A 24,818-nucleotide genomic window follows, 5' to 3' on the forward strand; every position below is an offset into this window, starting at 1 on the left:
CATAATGTTATTTATTTCTGGTTGCTTGTTACCACTACTTTAGAATACAATGTGCTGGGCATTGTGTGTCCCTGAGAAACAAATAGCTCAGTTATCTCTCCTGTTTAACCTGGAGCTCCTTTGTTTAGGAAGTCTACTCTTGCCCATATAAGACATTGCCAGCAACTCATATTGCATTTTTCATTAAATCATCACCATGTGAAGTAAGTTTGTATCAATTTTAAAGATGTCATGCTTAAACATAACAGCATGTAAGCATAACTGATTTCTCTACAAAGAAAAAAAAAAAAAAAAACGTAGCCTCTGGGGCTGGAGAGATGGTTCAGCAGTTAAAGCACTTGAATGCAAAGCCTAAGGACTGGGGTTTGATTCCCCAGTACCTACATAAAGCCAGATGCACAACGTGGCACATGCATCTGGATTTCATTTGCAGTAGCTGGAGTCTCTGGTGCACCCATTTTTTTTTTCTATCTCCCTCTCTCTATCTTTCACAAATAAAATATAAAAAAAAAAAGACCTGTAATTCCAGCTATTAAAATCACTTTGAATTAAACTACTATTAAGACACTATAGTACTTTATAGTGATACAAGTATCTTGGGTTTCTTGTAAGTCAATGCACCGATAATTTGGGGTGTTCCTAGATCCTTGTCTTATGAATTTGAGGACTGAAATCTGGAGACCAGAGAATAAGGTTCAGGAAAATTTTATTATGGCTGAAAGCTTTAGGAGGACAAAGAGGAGGAGGCTTAAGCCTAGAAAAAAGAGAGAAAGCCAGGTGGAGCTCTTACCCAGGGAGGAGAGACAGGGATTTGAGAAGCCCACAGAAAGATGCAGATCTAGGTTTTGTTAGGGGACTGGCTACATAAGGAAGACCAGGACAGCAGGCTACTGTGGATAAAGACTACTTTTTACAGTTTTGCCAGTAATCTTAGGTAACGATCAGAGTTTCTGTACTCTAGGAAAGGTGCAAGCTTAATCTAGTGATCGATTCTGGATGGTGTAACATCCAGATTTCTGCAAGCTTAGTGACATTTCCTGCTTTTAGTCAATAAATAAAAACCCACTCACTTTTGGGGTTCTGTTACCCTGACTGTGTAGTCAATTTCTGTGTCCTATCAATAGCACTAAATCACATCAATAGAAAAAAATTTGGACACTATTTGAAAGTTTATAATCAACAAAAATGAAATCCATTGAAGTTACTCTTAACAGAAATAGAAGTGAAGCAGTATATTAAACTGAAATGGAAGGTAGATTAAATCACCAATTTTGTAAGACCTCTCATTCAATTAGAGGAAGCACAATGGCTCTCAAACCACAATTTAACAGCATGACTGACTCAAAGCAAAGACTCTTTAAATTTAGTGTGGTCCAAAAGCTCATCTAAAATGCCATAGAAGATAATGCCATATTCTACTTAGAATGAACATAGTCATAAAGGGCGGGGGGGAGGGGGGAGCAGGGAAGATGGTTCAGCGGTAAAGGCACTTGCTTACAAAATCTGCCAGTCCAGGTTCAATTTCCAAGCTACCCATGTGAGTTAGGTGGCATAAACAGTAGCAAGAATCACACACACACACAAATATTTTTTAAGCTCAAAATGGCGAACTCATTGGTCATATAATTTAATATGATAAAATGCAAGATAATTCAAATGAGTTTGTATCTTTTAAAGCATTGTATTCCCAATGGAAATGCTGTTTTTCACTCAATGGAAGCAAAACAGTGATTAGTGTAAAACGAATTGTGAATAACTCTCATACTCCATGGCCACAAATGTAAACATTGTCTACAACACTAAAGTTAGCCTTGACCAACATCCCTAATTCCAGCCTTTTCTGGAGGCAACAATCAGAACTGTTATTTATCTTTCTAGATAGCTCATGAAGCCTTTAAATTCTTAAAATACCTTTAATGTAAATGCTACCATGCTATTGAACAGGATTTCCTGGTACAGATATGCAATTGTCCATCATAGTTTTCCTGTTATTTCTTTTTTTTTTTTTTTTGAAGGAAGTATATATAAGCAAGACTGCAGTGAATAGTCTTCTCTTTTTCTTCTTTGGACACACAAGGAACTGCTTTTCTAGGGTTGATAGTAAGGGCAATCACATACTGAAAATGAAAGCTTTAATTCGCTTAGTGAAAATGAGGGAAGTGACTTTCTGCATATCCTTTTTCTGAGGGTACTGAGGTTAGCAAACCTCCCATTTCTTTCTGCCTCTGAAATGCAGTAAATGTTGTTTGTAAATTAACCTCTCCTCAGCTTTCTCAAGCACCTGGGAGGCATTTCTTTGAAATGTAGTCATAAAAGACGACCAGAGGGCTTCTGTCTCACTTTGTTTGTGAGAGCCCAAGATTGGTGGGGCACTTTTCAGCAAGTCACAAAACTACTTCCTGTCATAAGAATATGAATTAATATTTTTTCCTTTGTATAAAACCAGTTAATTAATACAAATGAATATCCCAATTTACCAACATGATTTGGGATGCTGGTGCTGAGTTCTTTTGATGTAGAACTTGGAATGTTTCTTAAGAATTATATATAATACGTAAAATTTTATTGGCCATATAAAAGACATTTCTTATGGTCTTTTTGGTCTTCTATTAAATTGTTTATAATGTGGTTTAATACTCAAAATTAAATGAGTTTTCTGGGTTAGTAAGAGATTTTGTTTTTAATTATGCTTCTCTAACAAGAGTTCATTTCTTGCCAGGCTTGGTGGCACATACCTTTAATCCCAGTCCTCAGGAGGCTGAGGTAGGAGGTTTGCTGTGAGTTCAAGGCCAGCCTGAGACCATACAGTGAAATCTAGGTCAGCCTAGACTGAGAAGCTACCTCAAAAAGCCACAGGGGGAAAAAAAAAGTTTCATTTATCGGCAAGACCTGGACTAGGGTTCTAAAACTGAATAGCAGTTTGGGAAGGAATTTTTTGAGTAACAATTAATATGAATTTAGTCTAACAGCAGATTAAGAGTACATATTTTCTCATATGATCTTAACATCAAGGACATATATTTTTTATCTGTTTTCTGATTACTACTATTTGACACATCACATTACCTTGTCTATAAAAAATGCTGTATTTTAGCCAGGTGTGGTGGTACATGCTTTTCAGCACTCTGTAGGCTGAGGTAGGAGGATCTCTGTGAGTTCAAGTCCAGCCTAGACTACAGAGTGAGCTAAAGTGAGACACTACTTTAAAAGTACCACCCCCAAATAATAATAATAATAATTAATAATATTAAAATAATAAGAAGGCTGTTTCACAACCTTTGCCTACTTTTACTCATTGTTTTAAATTATCCTGTATTTTAATTCTCAACTAATCAAATAGGTTACAAATATTTTGGCTGTTGTTTCTTTTGTATTAGTTCACATTCTTTTTATTTATTTTGAAGGAGAGAAGGGGAAAGTGAGAGGAGAGTGGAGAAAAAGAGAACATTTAGTTTACATTATGTGTTACTTTACAATCTTATGTAGTCAACTCTGTCTGTCTTTTTGTCTTTTGTTCTTAGTACTTGAGAATGCAAATGTGTTTTCTTAACAGCAAAATTTTTCCAGCATTGCTACAATTTTCATGGTTTGATTTCTTATTTTTATATTTAAACTAACTTTTCTATTATACCATTTTGTGAAGTGACATTGAAGTATGACTTGACTTATTTTTGTTCTCAAATGGGTTAATTCATAGTAGCAACAACATTCATAGACTAGTCCAGTCTGTCAGAATCTTGAGCCTCTGCTTCCCTCTGGGAATTAAAGCAAATTTATATTGCTAATCCATTGTTTAATGTACTCATGTTTTGATAGTGAAAATTTATAAGTGGAAATGTAAGCACTGGATCATAATAGTGGTTATGTTTTGAAGACTAAACTAAGCCAGTGAATCTGAGGTTAGGCACAGTAATTTACATTAAGTAACTCAAATACTTCACACACACACACGATCATACACACATATATGACAAACCACAACTTGAAACATTACAGATTTTGCTTTGACAATGATCACTTTTAGAAACACTGCTAGGTTCTACAATCTACACGTAGCAGGTTAGGAAATTGGCTAAAATGTCTAAGATACATTCAAAGAGGAGACACATCTCCTTTTTAACTCAAGCTATTTCATATTTGCACCAGTGTCTGAGCTTGGGTGTGTGTTTAAATATGCAACTGATTAATCAAAATAAATAACGGAACCAAGTTTCACTGCTGTCCTTTAGTTATTTATACAATTTACCTTAAATTCCAAAATTCGCTTTGAAGTTACAAAAATATGTGGAAGGAATTTAAGACCAATGCAAATAGAGTCCTTTAGTTCTACTTCTAAATTTTTAAAAACATTTTATTTATTTATGAGCAAAGAAAGATAGAAGAGACAGACAGAGAGAATGGATGCACAAGGACCTCCAGCAACTGCAAATGAACTCCAGATGCATTTGCCACTGGCACTACTGTGAAATCAAACCCAGGTCATTAGGCTTTGCAGGCAAGTACTTTAACCACTGTGCAATCTCTCTACCCCTACTTCTAAATTTTGAAGAATACTATATATAAACCTTCTCACTGACCAAAATTCCCTAACTTTTACAGAAGTCAGTTATGTAAGGTGCCAACCATCCTTACAATTACCCTGAGTTAATGAAGTGAGTTGAGAACAGCATTTCATACATTCCATACAGGCTGTGAAATACAAGGATGCTTACAAAGTTGCCTTTTGTATGCAAAGAAAGAAAAAAAATGACATATATATAAGGCAAGATTATATTCAGCATTTTGAAAAGAGGGGCTATATTAAATTCAAACCTTTCATTTTTTTAATATTTTGTTTTTATTTATTTGATAGAGAAAGAGGGAGAGAGAGAGAGAATGGGTGCACAGGGCCTCCAGCCACTACAAACGAACTCCAGATGCGTGTGCCCCCATGTGCATCTGGCTAATGTGGGAATCAAACCTGGGTCCTTTGGCTTTGCAGGCAAACGTTTTAACTGTTAAGCCATCCCTCCAGCCCAAATTCAAACCTTTTAAAACTTGGTGGTGTATTCCTTCACTCCAGACAACTTGATTCTATTTAGAATACTCGTCCAAAGAAGACAAAGGGTTTATTTACTTCAGTCTAGCAGCATATAAACATACCTGTGGTTTCCAGGCAAGGCTTAAGTTTAATGCAAAAAGAGAGCTAGGCTTTACAGCCTACGCCAACTCCTGTTAAGTCCCAGAACATTGCTTGCAGAGTAAATGCAGTTCTGTTAGTCTTGCTCCTGTTCTCAGTGAATGCAAGGGTCTTTCCTCCTTAGTTCACAACATAAATGAGACAAATGTTCTTAGCGTTTCATTATGCATGAATTCTGGGTTATAACACAAAACTCTTCAAATTTCTTTGAAAAAAGTTAAGCCTTTTGTGTAGCAAGATAAAAGCCCCTTAAAAAGAAAAACAAGTCAGACAGGATTTTGTGTACCCACAGGTTGGCCTTGAACTCATTATATAGGCAAGAATACCTTGGACCCCTGATCCTTTTACCTGCACCTCCCAAGTGCTGGGAGAATAAGCAGGTGTCACAGCCAAGGCTTAAGACACAAAGTTTTCAAAGGCACAAAAGTAGCTACAGAACTACATTAACTCAAAACAGTAGAAGACAGAAAAGAAATGTTCATTGAGTGTTGTTCCCAACTAGATCAAAGGGAGACGCCTAGAGTACAGACCTGGTGAGAGCAATATTTGTTGACAGATCTGGAGATTGAAGCCCCACACAGTCGCGTATGACTTTAACCCCAGCACTCAGGAGGCAGAGGTGGGAGGATCACCTTGACTTCAAGGCCACCCTGAGACTCCATAGTGAAGTCCAGGTCAGCCTGGGCTAGAGTGAGACCAAGCACTCTACCACTGAGTCATATCCCAGCCAGCTACATTTTTTTTTTTTTTTTTTACTAATCAAGAAGGACCTCTTAATGCTTAACAGGATTTTACTGCCTGAGACACCCGCTGTGACTTGCAAAATCACAGTATTTAAGGATAACAATTTTACCTGAGCGTCCAAGATTTTAACAGGAAGTAGTAGAGTTACACAGGACTGGCTAACCTTTGTGGCCTCAAAACATCCACCAGAAAACCAGGATGAAACATGGGGACAAAGGACACAGAGTCAGAAATTCCAGGAACACCACAGGGAAGATTTATTACCATCCTCATGTTTACATGAAAAAAGCTGCATCTGGTAGTCATTTGCAGAAAGGTTTCAAAGGATGTCAACATTAACCTCCACTTGACCACCCCCGAGGGCAGCGTGGGGGTCATCTGCTAAGTCGAGGAGCCTCTAGTGAGGGCACATCTCCACGTGTACCCTCTTCAGATGGGCAGCCGTACCCTGCAGAGAGAGTCACAGTGGAAAGGCTCATTGTGACCACTCTCAGGCACACAGGAGCCGAGGCAGGCATGGAAGGGGCAGATCTCCATCAGCAGCACTGGGAACTGCGTTCTGCCATCAAGGTCTCCTGACCCAGTTTAATTTTGTCCGTGTCGTCGTTTTCTTCGGTGGGAAAGCCCTGCTGGTTCGCAAGAATATTCTCCACCAGGAACCGGGTGGCTTCGTCTATGTTGATGTTATCCTGTAAGGCAGAAACGAAGAACAGGATGGGCACGGGTTTCTGCACTCGAGAGAAAATGTAGAGAAAGTTAAGTGGAATTACTGGAAAGACACGTCCGAGGGGCGCTGTGGGCTCACCAGCTACCATCTTCTCCCACACTGGCCTCTGCTGTCTGGGCTCCAGGGTAATGAGTGACGTGGCCATGGGAAGCACTGTCTTCTTTCTATCATGACCACCCTTTCAATTTTTCTGTTTTGTTAGTTTTAATTTTGATTTATTTATTCGAGAGAGAGAGAGAGAGTCAGAGAAGCAGATAGAATAGGCACACCAAGGCCTCTAGCCACTATGAAGGAACTCCAGATACATGTGTCACCTTGCATATCTGGCTTAAGTGGGTCCCGAGGAATCGAACCTGGGTCCTTTGGCTTTGTAGGCAAGCACCTTAAGCCCTAAACCATCTATCCAGCACACACACACACCCGCCCCTTCTAAATTTTTCTTCTGCTTTTATCTTTCGGCCATCCAGGTGCAATGAGCCATCTCTGTAGTTGAAAATGGAGCATCCTGCTGTCTGGGTGGTGACCCAGCACGGCCCCCAAATCCCAGCCCTAGAAGACGTACCTCACCTATTCTCGGTGTCCATTGTGAAGGGAAGTGTGAAAGGCCTTGAACCACACCACAGTACATTCCATGTGCCTTGCCTTTCCTCCAGCCCAGTACAACCATTAGTTTTATTTCTCGTAGACATGTTTCCTAGAGATGCCATTGCGTGTGTGAAATCCATTCAGTACAGCCCGAGGAAACGCTGGCTGTCATATCACTTGTGCGACCGAATTATAGTGTCACAAAATACACAATAAGTTACACTGTCAACACTGGGCTTATTTTTTTTTTTAATATTGATCTTATCCCTTGAAAATAATTTAGAATTTACCAAATAATAGCAAAAATTAACACATTTTCCCTTGTCTATGTTCCTCAAAGGCTACCAGCTTATTAGATAAGCACAGCGTAACTAGTAAAATCAATAAATTATTCAGTATTTTATATGTAAAATTCGGCATTTTACCTCAAGGCCTTTTGTCCTGGTGTGGGGGGAATGTCACCAGCTGCCTTTAGTCTGGAACAGTTCCTAAATGTCTTTGCCTCTTATGACCTTGACATTCCTGGAGAACACTCAGTAGAGAATAGCAGTCTGGGCCTATCTGATGTTTCCTTATCATTGACTTCAACATTTGAACCCTTCCTAGGAAGAAGACAGGAGTGTGTGTCCTCACCCTGAGTTAAAGTAATGGCGGCCAGGCTTCTTCTCACTACAAAATTGCATTTTACTTAGTGAGTAAAAATCTGTGAACATCTTGTTTCTTTCTTTCTTTCTTTTTTTTTTTTTTTCTTTTGTTATTTTGAGGTAGGGTCTCACTCTAGCCCAGGGTGATCTGGAATTCACTCTGTAGTCTCAGGGTGGCCTTGAGCTCACAGTGATCCTCCTACCTCTGCCTCCCAAGTGCTGGGATTAAAGGCGTGCACCACGTTGCCTGGCTACATCTTGTTTCTTGCCACATGTCTCCTCACTAGCTCTAGCATCTACTAATTCTTCCCTAAGGCAATTATTAGTATGGAATTCAATTAAAGATGTCTTTTTATTTCCATCATTCATTCTACATTTATTAATTGGGGTTCTATTGTCAGGGAAAGATTCTTTTTTCCATGTATTTAACATTCATTGATATCATGGGTTGTTATTCGATTCTATCCATTAAGCTTATTATGATAACCTTTACTTTTAAAAATATTTTATTTATTTGTGTGTGTGAGAGACAGAGAGAAAGTAGGAGACACATAGACAGAGACAATGGGTGTGCCAGGGCCTCTAGCCACTGCAAACCCACTCCAGACATGTGTGACACCTTGTGCATCTGGCTTTATGAGTGTACTAAGGAACTGAACCTGGGTCCTTTGGCTCTGCAAGCAAGTGCCTTAACCACTAAGCCCAATAATCATTACTTTGTTGCTCTAATTGTCTTTTTTTTTTTTCTTTTTTTTTTGAGCTTCTGTAAGCCATCTCCATGTTGTTTATGACATGCTGCCAACATCTTGTGAATACTTCTGTCATTTCTGGTCACATCTTTACTTTCTACTTCCATCAGACCTTTAGGAATTATCATTCCTTTTAGTAGAAAACTGTATTTAGAAAACGCATTCTGAGGATTAGGTAAATTCATTCACTTTCTGAGGTCATTGCATCTACAAACTCTTTCAGCAGACAAAACTAATAAAGACATGTATATATGCATAACCACATCTGCACCTACTTCTCTGTTTCTTCATCCATGAATGTATGAGTGTAAATGCACATCTATAACACACATGTGTGTATGTATGTATACACACACACATATATACATATATACATATATATGTATAAATATACATATACATATATGCATATGAAGCTTCATATTAGTGTCTCCAGTAGAATCCAACTCCATGAAGTTCCTTGCAGCCTTCTCCCTTGCTTGAGTAACTTTCCTCACACACAGGTAAGCCTAGAAAAGTGATGCTACTGGCTCTGGTTCTTTCATACCATCCACAGGGTTCGCGCTTTTGCTCCCAAGATAAGTATCCATGTAAATGCAAGTAGGGGGCTGGGGAGATGGTTTAGCAGTTAAGAAACTTTCAGGCCAGGCCAAAGGACCCAGGTGTGATTCCCATCACCCACATAAAGCCAGGTGCGCAAGGTGGCACAGGTGTCTGGACTTTGTTTGCAGTGGCTAGAGGCCCTGGTGTGCCCATGCTCTCTCTCCCTCTCTCTCTTTCTCTATCTATCTATCTGCCTCCTTTCTCCAGCTCTCTGTCTCTCTCAAATAAATAAGTAAAATATTTAAATGCAATTAGAGATCTTTGAAAGGCCAGGTGTCATTAAGTCTCCACCATTCCCATTACACCTTTATAAATTTTCTATCTGCTTTTAGTCACAGTTAATTAGGAACAAAAATTCCAATATTATAGTGAAATCAGCCATGAACTTCCCCATTTAGATACATTTTTGCCACAAAGAAGAAAAAATTTGAATTCATTAATTCAAAGCTATCTTTTGGCTATATTCCAATTGAGTTAAAGCAAAAAGAAAAAAAAAATCAGATAAAATTAGTCACTTACCAGGCTAGATGCATAGTCAACAGCAATATTTTGGTAATACTTTAAGCATTGACCCAATATTTTAACTTGAGATTTACAATAATGTTACATTCTTGGAAGATAAGTTATTCCATAAGAAATTCTGGAGAAGCTCTTCCTCATCTATTTGTAGGGAAGCATAGAACATGCCTAAAATGTTACTCTTAACCATTCTTTTCCTCTCTGTAAATATAAGACAGCTCATCACTTATATAGTCGCCAATTATATGCCACATAACCACATTGCTTATGATTTAACCTGCAGGTTCTTGGGTAAAATTTAAATTCATTGACTGAAAAATTAATTCAAATACATACTCATGCAGATTTTTTTTTTTTTTGCTACAATACAGGGAACTGTTCAGCCAAGTTACATGTTTGCATAAACAGCTGCATGCATTTCAATGAAGCAAGGAAGTTAAAGCACATGGCCCAGCAGATACACAGCAAAAAAGGCATAGTTCTGGAAAAAATATTTGTCTCTGTGATGTCTTCTCTCCTGAGATTTTCTTCTTCCTGCCAGGCTCAATGACTCATGTCACACCTCTAGGTCTCATCTTTCTTCCACTACAACTTTCTGTTTTTAGAAGTAAGTAAGATGCTATATTTATTTCTTATGAGTCCTTACTTCTGTCGGCGGGGGACATTCTTCCAGTGAGTCTACGATCTCTCAACACTTTGAGGCTGCCCTGTGGTGCCACGCTCATCCCTTGCTTTCATCATTCTGATGAGCGCTGACACCAAATAATCTTCCACTTTGAAGGAAGCTCCTAGCACAGCTAAAGGTAAGCTGACTTGAAGTCTCAAAGTCATTGCTCAGGAAGGAGATTTGGAGGAATCACAATGTACACATAAAACCGCCCTGTCCCCACATGTGATACATATAAAAATCTGCATCATACACATAAGGAACTGAGGCTGAGTTAAGAATACACAAATTTGCCGGGTGTGGTGGTGCATGCCTTTAATCCCAGCACTCAGGAGGCAGACTTGGGAGGGAGGAGGATCACTGTGAGTTCAAGGCCACCCTGAGACTCCATAGTGAATTCCAGGTCAGCCTGGGCTAGAGTGAGACCCTACCTCGAAAAAACCAAAAGTCAAAAAACAAATACACAAATTTATGAGAAAGCATGTATTATCATAAGATTTCTCAAACAGTATCATTTTATATGCCTGATTGTATTAGATCCTCTTATGTGACACACATAACTCTCCTCATATGCTATGCTTCTGATTTTCATTTCGGCTTTCTAGTACAGCCATATAGAAAGGCTTTTAGAATCCACATTGGTGTTTTACTTTCTGCAAAGGTGTTATCCAGCTTACAGTTACAGAAGAAAAGAATTTTTATCCACTCATTCATGAAGAAGCATGTCACAAAGACTGACATTTCCCTCTTTTCCAAATCTTCCACATACAGTTAATCCAAAGCTGTTCAATCATCTTCTGAATAAATCCTGTTGACACTCAGTGTCAATCCTTAGATGGCACACATCTTTGCCAAGGGCATTTTGCTACATTGCTTTGCCTTTTGCAAAAGTCAAACACGCTTGTTGCTGACAGTACATTTTATCTCCCATTCACTCCAGTGATATGAAAAAGCTCAGTTAAAAACTCAAGCTCACAGAAAATGTCATTTGATTTTTGCTCTGAACAACAATTCACTTTCATTTTAGTGCAAATACCTTTGCTTCTAGTCACTTCACCGTTGGCTAACTCTGAAAGCCTTCCTGCTACAGGGCAAGGGAAGCTGTAACATATCCAAGCTGCGCCCAGCAAACAACAGCAACAAAATCCCCTTGCAGAGACACATCTAAATACTTAGAGTTCCAACCCAGACTGATCAGGGAAAGAGCAGATTTACCCACAAAGCACTCTCACCTTAGCAGAGGTTTCAAACCACCCAGTGAAACCATGGTCTTTGCAGAATTGGTCCATCTGGGAAGGACTCTGGCCACTGTCCCTCTTCTGGTCACACTTGTTAGCCAGGAGGACAGCAGGAATAGGGTTGCCATTGGGAAGATGAACTTTACTATCCAGATCGCTTTTCCATTTTAGGACCGCCTCAAACGTGGAGCCTCGGGATATGTCAAAGACTACAAATGCACCAACAGCTTCTTTGTAGTAAACTCGGGTCATGTTGCCAAACCGCTCCTGCCCTGGAGGTTAACATAAAATGGGCTTAAACATACAGAACGGTGAGCGTCATACTTCCACGTGATACCAATGTTCCTAAAAATGAGAAGAGGAGCAAGCCTCTCATTCTGCTGCGACATAAATGGTAGACACAAGAAATCCACATGACACCGTGACCTGAGAACTTAACAGAGTGAAAGTGGTCGATGATCTTCTTGACGTGACTAGTTATATATACAGCACATTCTCTGGAAGTTATAGTGTGTCTCACAGTCAAGGCTGCAAAGATGGCCATTTCTTCTTCCTCTCTCTTTAGTCTAAGAGAAGAGAGGCACGGGAGGGGGGAAAAGAAAGAAAGCTGGAAGTGGAAAAAGAGACAAGAATAGAAGACAGTGAGGCTTGCAGGAAGGAGATAAATGCAGTGGTAAAAGCTGGTTTAAAAATATCAGGGCTGGACAAGAGATAAGAGTAACTTGTGTTCTCAATTTATCTTTCCTTCACATCTCTAGCCTAATCCTGCCTTTGACTCAATAGGCAAACCTGCTCTCCTCTAAGAAGCAGACACAAAATCCTACACTTTCAGAGCAAAAACAGGCACAGTCAGCTGTATGATTAAATGAAGGATAAATGAATAAAAAAAAAATACTGTCCCTTTTAAATACTTTAACTTCTGGTAAAGTGTGGGTCAACTTTGTTAATCAACAGTACTGTCTATGTATACAGCCAGGATTACAAAACATCCTCTTACTCTCTGTGGGCAAATTAATCTCTCCCATAAGAATACTTTCCTTCACTTGACAGATGAATACATGGGCAAAAGGAGGCTCCGTCCAGATCACAGTGGCACTGACTAAAGTCAGCCCTATGACTCCCTCAAGACTACAGGCTTAAAATTCTGAACTCTCTTGTAGCTGCCTTAACTTCTTACTCTCATACGTTTAGGATGTTAAACTACTGGCTGGGTTGAGAGGGATAAACGAATGGTAATCATTGAGAATCTGAGATTCATAACTCTTTGATTTATGATAAAGACACCATTATAACATAGTTTCCTATGAAAACATGTGATGAGGACCAAGCTTCTTTTTATTCACACAAATGCAAAGACAAACTGCAAACTCTTTCTCGTCCAAATTCTACCATGCTATCGTACAACTTTATATATTGCTTTAGCTTGTGACTCCTTGTATGGGTTTGATTTGCCTCTCCTCATATGGTCCAGATGTATGACCTTCATTATAACTGATGATAACATTCTAGGAACTACCATGCTCCTATTTATTAGTTAGGAAATACAAGCATGTTTTAGTTCATTGATATTCTTCATTTAATCATAACGCTGACATCAATGAAAACTTATCATTGTCATTGTATTCTTTTTCCATAAACTTACTTGTAACAATTACACAGGCATGCTCACTGTTCAAAGTATTCTAACTGTTCAAAGTCAAGGTCACTACTGTTCACAAAGTCAAGACAGATACATTAAAGTTGTAAAGACTTCAATTTTTACTAGAGAGCCTTGTTAAAAGCTTCCAAAGTTATGAATTTTAATTACTAGTTATGAAAGGGCTGTAGCAACAAGAGCTAAGATTTAAGATGGCTTTAGATTAAAAATATTGAAGGATTAAGATTTCAGGGCAATTGCATAGTTATAAGAACCATCCTTTGAATTTAGAAGTGAAGATGGAGTGCCAAACTAGTAAAAGAATGGATTTCCCATATGTTACAAATGAATTTCTCATATATTACAGAGAGCCACTAAGCTTTGGTGACTGCTTCTTTTTTCAGTGAATCACCTGAAATTTTTCAAATCATTCTTTCTGCTAATCCTATCAAGTGATATTAAAAGATGTACTCATATGCCCTTTGTGATAAATCATAGGGAAATCAGAAATGTTGATGACAAGGAATTTTATAAGAAGACGTGCCAGCTTAGAAGTGTCAAACAGTTTTCCTTAGATGTTAAGGCTTGTCTTAAAAGTTCCCTGACAGCTCTCATATCAGAAAATGTGCTTTTTTAACAACTAAATGATAAATCAAAAAAGTATCAGTTATACAATTAAGAAAACGAGAAGGAAAGAGACTGACAGGTAGATGAAATGCCAATCATATGGTTAGTGAAGAAATTTACCCAGAGTAAGAAAGGAAAGAAAATTTGCAAAGATCATAAAGACCCAATTAATAAAGTAATAAAAACATTACAGCAAACACCATACCAGAACAGAAGTCATCCCTGCCAGGCTGAATGGCCTGGGTTGGGTCCTGATGGAGGCCTTCGGTAAGAAATAGCTGGCTGAGGGAAGATGTCTCTCCTTACTCGTTATGAAAAGAAGCTGAGTTAAGTCTTGCTACCTGTGGAATATTGTGTGTGCTTAGAGTTAAAGCTTGCAAGGATATGAAAATTCATCTGAACCTGAGAGGTCACTATCTTAATAGGTTTGCTGAACAATTTGGATTAGTTCCAGGAGAACACTGGGCAAAAGCCATCTTCTTGAGGAGTGGCTGAAATAGTCATCACTGATCAAACTTAACCAACTAGTTAGTCCAGCTCTCTTATTTTAGACATGACAGATATTCTATTACTCAAATTACCTAGCCTTATCATTCGACTGTGCCTCCTGATCCAGTATCCAGATGTCTGCTAGAATAGACATTTCTGCATGCATCCTGTGCGTCCAGAGGAATGCTTAGAAGGACCAGTAGCTAAGTGTCCTTCCTTAAGGACATCCCCGTGCTACTGCAAAGTCAACACGCATTCTTTGAGAATACCTTCTTGTGTTTCACCACAGCTAAGGGAAGATCGACTACAGACAGCCCCAGTCACACCGGCAGCAGGGAAGGCCTTTGATATCCTCATGTCTGCTAACACATTGACAACTCATTTTTAATGACTCTCAGAATGTTTTGTCTCTTAAACAATATGCTACTCCCTTCTCTGTAGAAAGGCATCTTGACTATAACTTGAGATCTCGGCAAGCATGAAGGAGAAGAGTGTAAGTACAGTGACAGTTTATACAGGCTTGAAAGACGTTATAAAATCTCCTCAACATGCAATGGGTAAATGTTAAAACAGACAAAATACCTTCCTATTTGGAGCTACTCAACACTGATGATACTGGGAAGGATTTGAAACAACAAAAGTAGTGTCTTTCCAAGAATATGTATTCTCATTACATTAAAAATCTTACAAAAGGGGCTGGAAAGATGGTTTAGCAGTTAAGGCACTGCCTATGAAGCCTACGGACCCAGGATTATTTCTTCAGGTTCCATGTAAGCCATATGCACAAGGTGGTGGATGCATCTAGAGTATGTGGGCAGTGGCTAGAGGCCCTGGTATGCCCATTTTCTCTCTCTTTCCCTTTCTCTCTGTCTCAAATAAAAAAATAAATTAAAAAATAAAAAAATCTTACAAAACCCAATTGCCTTACCTCTTTAAAACTAAGACAAGTCTAAAACATAAACGCATCTCCCTTCAGATTTTATGAGAAAGAATATATTCTACTGTTATCAGAAACACAAGAGCTCATCACTGCTTCCACCCCCTTTTTTGAATGTTTTCTATATTTTCATATTCATATCCCCTCTTGATAGTCTAAATGTCCACTGTAATGTTGCTTAAAATCCACACAAATTCACAATTCCAGCCAAATCAAAGCAACAGGATGTCATTTACTGGCTTCAAGATAGGTTCATAAGATGGCAAAGTACAAGGTAAGGAATCTTGGGAAAGGAAGAGAATATATACAGAAGCTGTAAGTGACAGGGATGGTGGATGCCAAGCAGCTTGCCTGATTAAGTAGAGAGTTTCCAGAGCATAGTGAGAATGCAGGGGATGTGGTCAGGGTGAAACAGAACTGAAGACAGAACAATGCTTCTCAACTTTACTGTAAATCACAATTACCCACTGCGTTTTGATTGATGGTGCTTTCCCATGGCCTTGGAAATGTGATCTTGGTAGGTATGAAGGGCTGCTAATTGCTGGCCCCAGCTGCCCTTCACAGAATTTTATTTGAGGATGCTCTATGCCTGAGATATCCTACATGCCCTCACAGCTACGCATGTCCATTTGACAGGACAACACACAGAAAGAATACAGTCAGGGATAAGGGAGTGGAGAAAAGCCAGCTTTCACCCCTGAAGACGTGGTGGTATAGCTCATCGGTCCTGATTGCCCAACCAGACTCACAAGTAAAGGAAGTCACTCCTCCCTGCTAGGCCAGTATGTATGGACACTCTTGTCAGATGAAGCTAAGCCTAGTTGGAGAGATGGCTCAGTGGTTAAGGCACCTGCCTGCAAAGCCTAAGGACCTGGGTTCAGTTTCCCAGTATCCACATAAAGCCAGATGCACAAGGTTGCACCAGCATCTTGAGTTCTAAGCAATATAATTGTATGTATAATTACATATCTTTATATATTAATCTATGTCTTACGTACTTCTGATGATTCTTATAGGGGAGGCTCCATGTCATCTCAAGAAAAACCCCAATATATTTAGGATAATATAAAAAAACAATCAAAGCCTATTGTAGAAGATGCTTAAGGAAACTATATAGATAGAAATGAGTGAAGATAAGTGGGGAGCAAAAAAAAAAAAAAAATAGGCCATCTATCTGAATGAACTTTGAACTAAATCTTTGCTATCCACGTATTTTTCTGTCTCTACCTCAGGAGGTTGAAGAAGCTGTCTGGACCTAGCCCAGTAGGGTGGAAAGCACCAAAGGCTTTTGAAAAACAAAGCTGAACAGAATTCTAAATCACTTTTGCTTAATCTTTTGCCTCACCCTTCAGAAGCCTCCCCACATTTATATGGACTCATTTTTCCCCCACCATATGAGAGATATCTATACCTGTAATAACACACACTTGCCAAACTGAAGTGTTGATTAAGTGTGAAGCCCTCTCCATTTTAACATGATGGTCTTCCTATGCTGCAAACATAAGGCCTGCAACTGTTCCTTCTTTTAATGAGCATTCTTATTCCATCTCTCCTTCTATTTTGGTATGCATTAAATATATTAGTTTAAAATTTTTATTATTTATTTCAGAGAGAGAGAAAAAGGCACATAAAGAAAGAATGGGCATGCCATGGCCTCTACCCACTGCAAATGAACTCCAGAGGCATGCGCTACTTGGCTGATGTGGGAATTGAACCTGAAACCTTTGGCTTCATAGACAAGGGCTTTATCTGCTAAGCCATCTCTCCACCCCTATTACTATTATTATTATTATTATTATTATTATTATTATTATTTTTAGTTTGTTTAAGAGCAACAGACACAGAGAGAAAGACAGATAGAGGGAGAGAGAAAGAATGGGCGTGCCAGGGCTTCCAGCCTCTGCAAACGAACTCCAGACGCGTGCGCCCCCTTGTGCATCTGGCTAACATGGGACCTGGGAACCGAGCCTTGAACCGGGGTCCTTAGGCTTCACAGGCAAGCGCTTAACCACTAAGCCATCTCTCCAGCCCACTATTATTATTATTATTTTAATTCTGTATTTTATGTTTTGACATGTTGGGAGCTCGCAGGCATGAAGAAAGACTGCCCTACCAGGGCTAGCTAGAAGTATCCAATTAGTCCTTCAAGCGTATCTTTAATATGCATACCAACCAATCCTAAATCTGCATGATGTCTTTTATTAGATTCCCACAGACCAGGACACTGTCTCCCTGTCTCACATCGTCCCAGGGCCAATTGTTGGATGAGGAAACCACCATTACGTCTCATAAATTATTTATATTGTTCAAACTTTTTCAATCCCAAATGTTCTCAAGTCTGCAAGCTCTTCCTTACACACTTCTACACTCAAGCCCCACCCGACAGTGGCTGTGATCTGCAAGTTACCCTTGGCTCCTTTTCTGTCTGGCAACTATCCTTGAGGTTTCCCCTGTGGCTCTGGGTGGTGTTTTGTGTCCCTCCTGTTGAGCCTGTGTGAGTAATGAACTTTCTCAATGGCTACTGATTTTGTCCTTCAATGCCTGAATAAAAAGAAGGAAGAAAGAAAGAAGGAAAGAAAGAAGAAAAAAGAAAGAAAATGGTGGTTACATTGTAAACTCGCATGAGAATCACAGGAAATTCCACATGAAAAGCTTATAAAAATTGGGTGATCACTGTTGTATAGAAATTCCCTCTTAATTGAAGCAGTCCATCGTGGAGAGAGGCTCCTTATGAGTCAGGAAGTAAACAAGGCTCAGAATGTAAATGGCTCACAAGTTTCAGGTAGTTAACTCACAAGATTCATGGATTCCTTTCCTTTCAAAGGTTATATTCAGAGTAAGAACCACTACAGAGAGAGAGAGAGAGAGAGAGAGAGAGAGAGAGAGAGAGAGAGAGAGAGAGGCTGAGTCTCTTATTGGCTTTGTTGCCTGTGAGTTGTGCAGTGAGCTCTGGGGATGCAGCATCTGGGAGGGGTCACCTCCGCTGCAGGGGACTTTCCAGTGATGTCGCTGCCTTGGAGTCATCCATCCTCCTGTGAGAAACAGCTCCCTCCCCAGTAAACCCACTGGATCATTAGGCTAGACTTGGGTGGAATTGTTGTTTTGGTCTGTTGTAGGTGCCTTTATCTGGGTTGAATAGATGTTTGTATCATCTCAGAAACAGCTAACCCAATAGTAACAACATAAAGGTGATGGATGCAAGCTCTCCTACGGTATATCTGAAAACAGCAATGCATGGCTGAACTAATCTGTGGCTTACAGGCAAACATTTACAGTTACTGCCTTGCGCTTTTAGGCATACTCATCCAATAAAACTGGTTACTATTTGCAGAAACATCCACAGCTTAGAAGTTCTTTCAAAATGCAATTTTAAAAGGATGGAGTCTGTTATTGTGGTACATGCAGCTAGGGGATTTTGAAAAGGTGGAGGCAGGAGCATCAGGAGTTTGAGGCCAGCCAGGGCCATACCTTAGGCTGCGTCTGGTGGCACACCCTGTTCATCATTCAAGTCTCAGAACTCGGGAGACTGAGATCTGAGATAGGAGGGTCACCGTAACTTGAAGGCCAGCCTGGGCTATAGAGTGAGCTCCATGTCAGCCAGGGTTAGAGTGAGACCTGGCCTCAAAAACAAAACAAAATAAATACTTAAATAAATAAACCAAATGGCTACAGCCCATCATAAAACTGTCCAATGTGGAATTAATGAACCTGAGTTGGAGAAGTATGATAACCAGACATCTTGGATTGAAGTAAGGATGAGAGAAAATAATTATCCTGAGTCTAAAATATAAATTATATGGTCTAATTGAGGCTCCTGTAATACCATGAAAAAAAAAAAATATTCCTTGAGGCCTAGACCAGTAAGTTGCTACAGTTCTTGGTTTGAAAGGGTTTAGGCAAATCTGTTTGGATACCTTCACAATAAGCATTCAACAGCTCTTGCTTACTACTCTTGTCATAGCCTTCCAGAATAGGAAGTGTTAACTTAACCGCATACAGATCTGACCACTTTTATAGCCTTCACACAGCAGTGCAGAGAAGCCAAGCCTGCAGTCAGTATTACATAGCTGGCTCCACCTCCTGTTGGGCAATCAGGGGATGTTTTTATTATTTTGAGGACTCAATTTGATCCAGTGTTATAACTGTAGGGCAAATATGGTTAGCCTTGGGGGTAATTTTTGGGAGTGGCCTTCATTACATCATTGCTACTAAGTTCAAATGGTATGAGGTAGGATTCACAAGTGGCTCAAATGTTCAGATGAAGCATAGCTAATGAAGCAACGCCTCAGTCGTTAGCCCAAATATAAGTGAATTTTGTCTCTTGACATCCTTTTACTAAGATTTGATTTCCAAAAATCTGACTTACGTGCAAATCCTATTAATCTCCAAATTATTTCACAATTATAATTTGAATTATTTCATCTGTAATTCTGGCATTTGGAGACATATATTTTCTGAATGGTAATCAGTTCCTACTAAAATAACACTAGCTAACAATCAGTAAGCCCTTTGAAGATCCTGAAATGCTGATTTCTTTTTCTTTTCTTTTTTTTCTTTTCCTAACAAGGCTCAAGTTTCAGATTCTGGTTCAGGAGCAAGGTAGTCTCCTCATGGGAGGCAAGCTACCACAGTGCGATAAAGATGACCCCACTCTTCCTCCTGGCTCTCAGTGCCAGTTCAAGAAGGATGATGTTGGGGTGCTTGGTGCTTGTGTGCAATCTCAGCAGTGAGGAGGCTGAGGTAGGAGGATCTAGACTTGGAGGCCAGCTGGGGGCTAGAAAGTGAGAAACAAACAAACAAACAAAAATGATGAAAAGAGCGGAGGTGGTATACAGGAAGAAAACTCTTGCTTTTGTTTTTTTCTCAACTCTCCAAGTAGAATTTAATAATTAGTGCCATATTAAGTTGCAAATAAGGCAAAAATGAATCACACTTCTAGGCAGGGGTTTTAACTTGTCTTTGTGGAAAAGCTATCCTGGAGATTCTTGGATAGTGACTGTCACATGGTGAGGCGACCTTTAAGGTCTCTAAGATTGTGAAGACAGACGCAGAGAGAAGTTCACCAGTGTCACGGGCAACAGCAGGAAGTGTTTGGAAAGAAGCCTCGGGCTCTGAAAGATGACTTTTCAAACGTACTTTTGGATTGCTTTAAAAAAATTTAAAAAAGAAAGACCTAAGCCCAAGGTTGTTTAACTCTAAAGGACATTTGTGTCCATATGCATATTCCCTTATCTGAGGCAGAGCAATCTGTGCTTAAGCAACTGAGCATAAAATCTATAATTCTGCAATCTCTCCTCATGTGGAATGAGAACAAATGAAGACAGCATGACCTGGCAGGCAGAAGCCATGCCTTCCCACACCTCTGCCCTCCTCAACTCTTCTATCAACGGGCTAACCATACTCTCCATGGGCTTCAGGGTATGTCTTTAGTGGAAAAGATGGTAAGATGCCCTCCAATGTTAAGATACGGGGGGGAGGCGGGGAGGGGGGGGCAGAGCTTCTAAACACCTGTAATGATTAAACAGTGTAACCTACTACCATCTCCATAACTAAACTTTCCACCTCTCGTTAAGAGCCCACATCCCACCCACAGCACCAGCTAGAGCGCTCATAAATCACCACCGTGAGAACATAGAGTTCCTCCCAGGAATCAAACATTTCCCAAGAGACAACTGCAAGCAAAGGCCAGGGAAACGATATCGCGTTTGTGGCATGGGAAGGGCGCCAAGAGAAGACACACGTGTTGGTTTAGCAAGGTGAGGGTGGGGGAGGGTGGCAGCCGCATAAAGTTTCAGGACTTTCCCAGTCCTCCCCTTAGATGACGTGGCCACCCAGTGAGAGAGCAAGTTATTTCAGGAATGGAGTTTCCCCGGGCAAAGGCCAGGCTCCGATCCAAGCCTTTCTCACCCATAGATCCAACTCTTCCTGTGAAATTATAGAGCTTTTTTTGTTAGTCAGGTGAAACTTCTGGGATAGTTTTTCTGGCTTCTTCTTCACCTCCTTAGTCCAGAGAAAGAAACCGCACAGAGCAGCAGGGCACAGATGGGAGAATAGATGCCAAAAGCCATGCTGAAAAGGAAAAGGAACTCGGGGGGGGGGGGGGGCGGTCACTCAGTGGGAGTGGAACTTTGGGACAGCCCTCAGTCACCCTGGAAGTGGCAGGAACCAGACCCTTCTTCGGGTCCTTCCATGGATGTTTCACAATCTTGTCACAGAGTTAAGCCTTTTACACATTCCATGTCTTTCTCACCTCAGACCTGGCCGGAGAGCCCCCCTGCCCCGACTCCTCTTCCTATCTCAGACCAGAAGGCTTTGCAGAGCATCCATCCACGCAGTCCATTGCTCTGACCCCCACGGTGCGGGGGGAAGGGTGTGTGTGGGGGGGATGTCCCTGGACCACATCCCACTGCATCTCCCAGCTTCTTCGGTTGTCTTTCAGGAAGTTGAGACAGGAAAAGCAAGCGAGAGAAGCAAGGAGCAGAGAGAGGTGTGCCGGGGCCGCGGTGGGCTTACCCGCGATGTCCCAAAGCTGCAGGCGCACGAGCGTCCTGCTGTCCCAGTTGAGGACCTTGAGGGCAAAGTCCACGCCGATGGTGGCCCGGTAGTGCTGCGAGAAGAGCTGGTGGACATAGCGCTTGATGATGCTGGTCTTGCCCACGCCCAGCTCACCGATGACCAGCACCTTGAAGAGGTGCTCGTGGGTCTCGGGAGTCTGGCTGGTGCTGGTGGTGACCGTCCCCGGGTCGGCCATGGGTGACCACCCTCCCGCCCCCCGAAGTCGAGGACACTATTCCCGCAGGCCCGCTCTCCGTCCGTGCACTGGCCAGGAGACCCGGAACGCGCGCGCTCCCGGCCCGGGGGATGGGGGAGAGAGTGGACGCCCGCCCCGGGGGCGCTGGCCGTGGGCTGGCCGAGGAAGGAGCCGCCCGAGGCCGCCCCAGTGCGCACCGAGCCGCGTCGGACGCAGGCACTTCCTCTCCACGAGCGAGCCCGCCCGGCCCGGAGACGCCCTCTGCTGGGCCCCCGGGCGGCCCGCAGCAGCCTCGGAGCCCAGACGGGACCCTGGGCCACAGCCCCTGGATGGAAGGTCCTCTGCCTTTGATCTCCAGCAACCGTGGAGAGCACAACATGAAAGGGAAAGAAGCCGGGTGTCTCATGGCCCAGGGTTGGTGATAGGTTTGGATTGTAGCGGTTTGATGTGCCTCCTTTGCCGGTTTCCATAATGACAGTACAATTTACACGTCCACCAACAACATGCAAAGATTCCCTTCTCTCCACACCTTTGCCAACACTTACTATCTCTCATCATTTTGATAACAGCTATCTTAATAGGTGATAGGCCCTTGCGGTTTCTGACTTCTCTGCGGATCTGTGCGGCCATGGACCCGTCTTGATGTTCCTACAGCCTCTGGAGAGAATGTCCAATCAGGTCTTTCTGCTCATTTGTTCATAGGTTGTTTGTTTGCTAAGCAGTTACCTGATCTCCTTATCTATCAAACCTTACATTGCTTTTTGCTTTGCCTTATAGCTCAGAGCCTTTTTTTTTTTTTATTGCTTTCAGTGTGATTTCCAAAGTGTCACTGCTATGCTCAATATCAAGGTAATCCCTCTTTTGTGGATGTTCCCAAAGGAAATGAAATCAGGACTTCGGGGGAGGTCCCTGCTCCCCAAGTCACTCACAGCATTGTTTATAATAGCGAAGATGTGAAAACAACTGAACTGTTCATGGGCAGATGAATGGACAACGAAATCGGAATATATATACACATAAATATTCTTATATATGTGCCATGGAATATGACTCAACCTTAAAATAGATCCTGGCATTTACAAAGAAATGGATGAAGCTAGAGGACACATTGCTGGAAGAAATAAGGCTGATGCAGAAAGAAAACTAAGGCATGATATTAATTAAATGTGGACTCTTTTTTAAAAAAGTCAAATACATAGAAACAGAAAATGGAATAATGGTTACCACAGGGCCAGGGAGAAAATGAACTTCAAAGGGATAATTTGGCAGTTTTTTGGAATAAGTAATTCTAGAGATTTACTATATCACGTGAGAACTATAGTTTTCATAATATTGTTTTGAATACTAGAAATTTAGCAAAATAGATTTTTGGTTCTATAATTTGAAAAACAAGTATATGAGATGATACGTGTATTAATTTGCAAAACTTTGGAAATCACTTCACTACATGTATGTAAATGCACACATACACACATCACTTTGGCTGGGCATCTTGGCACAGGCCTGTAATTCTTATGCTCAGGAAACTGATGTAAAGAGGAATGAAGATCACGAGTCTGAGGTTAGCCTGGGCTACATATCAAAATCCTGTCCCCCCAAATTTTCTAAAAAATTTACCATGTTGCATATCTGAAATACATGCAATGAAGTAATAATTATTTATTAAAATGAGGAATCTTGATTATCTGAATGGAGGTATGAATCTGAGAGCGAACACAAAGTGATATTTATGTAATGGCCCTAAAGAGAAATAAAAGTTTTCAAATCTTTAGCTGAAAATAATTAGAATAGATGTAAAAGCACTGAGAAAAATTCCAAATAATGGATTGAAAGTAGCACTAGTGCAGGGCTTCCTTTTAAAGAAAAGACATAAGAATTTGCATATTTATAGCATTGAAGGGTGATCCTCCACCTGTATATTTGTACACCTGGAGCTGATATTCCTTGGTAACTTCCTTAAATAAACTCAAGCAGATGTTTGCCCTGCTACTTTCCTTGTAAGTGACAATCACTGAAAATGCTTTTTCAGAAGTGGAGGCATTTTAAAATGAGTAACTGAAGACAGAAGTAAAATCTTTTCTAAAGTACCTATAAAAAAATGACCGTTAAGGGTTTATTTGCCAAGCTGATGGATTCTGAGAGGTGACTGTGTTGGCAGTATCTAACTTTATCAATCTACTGATGAATTCATATCTGAATGGATAATTAGGACCTACTGAAACTCACATCCAGAGACACAACTTGACCATATATCTATCAGAGTAATGCAGTCAATATTTCATCAACTTCCAAAAATAAATAAATAAATTAGAAAGAATGAGTGATCAGGCCCTGGGACTTTCACTGGAAAATTCTCCAAAAAAAAAAAAAAGTAAGAAAGAAAGAAAAAAATAAAAATAGAAACAAAGGAATGTTTCATATTTTACTTTGTCAGATTATACCAATATTCAAACACATTACAAGAAAAGCATGGTATTTTCTAGTCCCTTTCATAGACATAGACACAAGAACTTTAATGAAATAGTAACAAACTGATGCCAAGAAATCTAAAAAATATCACATACAATGAGTAAGTAGAGTTTATTGCAGTTATGCAAGGATGTTTCAAAAGTTTACCATATCAACAAGTAAAGAACAAAAATAATATAATCATATCAATTGATGTAGGAGAGACACAATTTTTTTAAAATATCATTTAAAAAGCTATCACAACCTACAAATTT

General features: G+C 40.4%; 1 protein-coding gene across 1 annotated transcript; it reads right to left on the reverse strand.

Annotated features, from left to right (window-relative positions):
• Window positions 1-6,156: 6,156 nt before the first annotated feature.
• Rab32 (RAB32, member RAS oncogene family) lies at window positions 6,157-22,247 on the reverse strand. Its single transcript, XM_004651138.2, has 3 exons — window positions 21,858-22,247; window positions 11,650-11,927; window positions 6,157-6,612 (listed from the first exon to the last, which is right to left on the reverse strand). The coding sequence occupies exons 1-3, from the start codon at window positions 22,093-22,095 to the stop codon at window positions 6,460-6,462; spliced, it is 669 nt and encodes a 222-aa protein (XP_004651195.1). The 5' UTR covers window positions 22,096-22,247; the 3' UTR covers window positions 6,157-6,459.
• Window positions 22,248-24,818: the final 2,571 nt, after the last annotated feature.

Source organism: Jaculus jaculus, chromosome 9, assembly GCF_020740685.1.
Source record: "Jaculus jaculus isolate mJacJac1 chromosome 9, mJacJac1.mat.Y.cur, whole genome shotgun sequence".
Lineage (NCBI taxonomy): Eukaryota > Metazoa > Chordata > Mammalia > Rodentia > Dipodidae > Jaculus > Jaculus jaculus.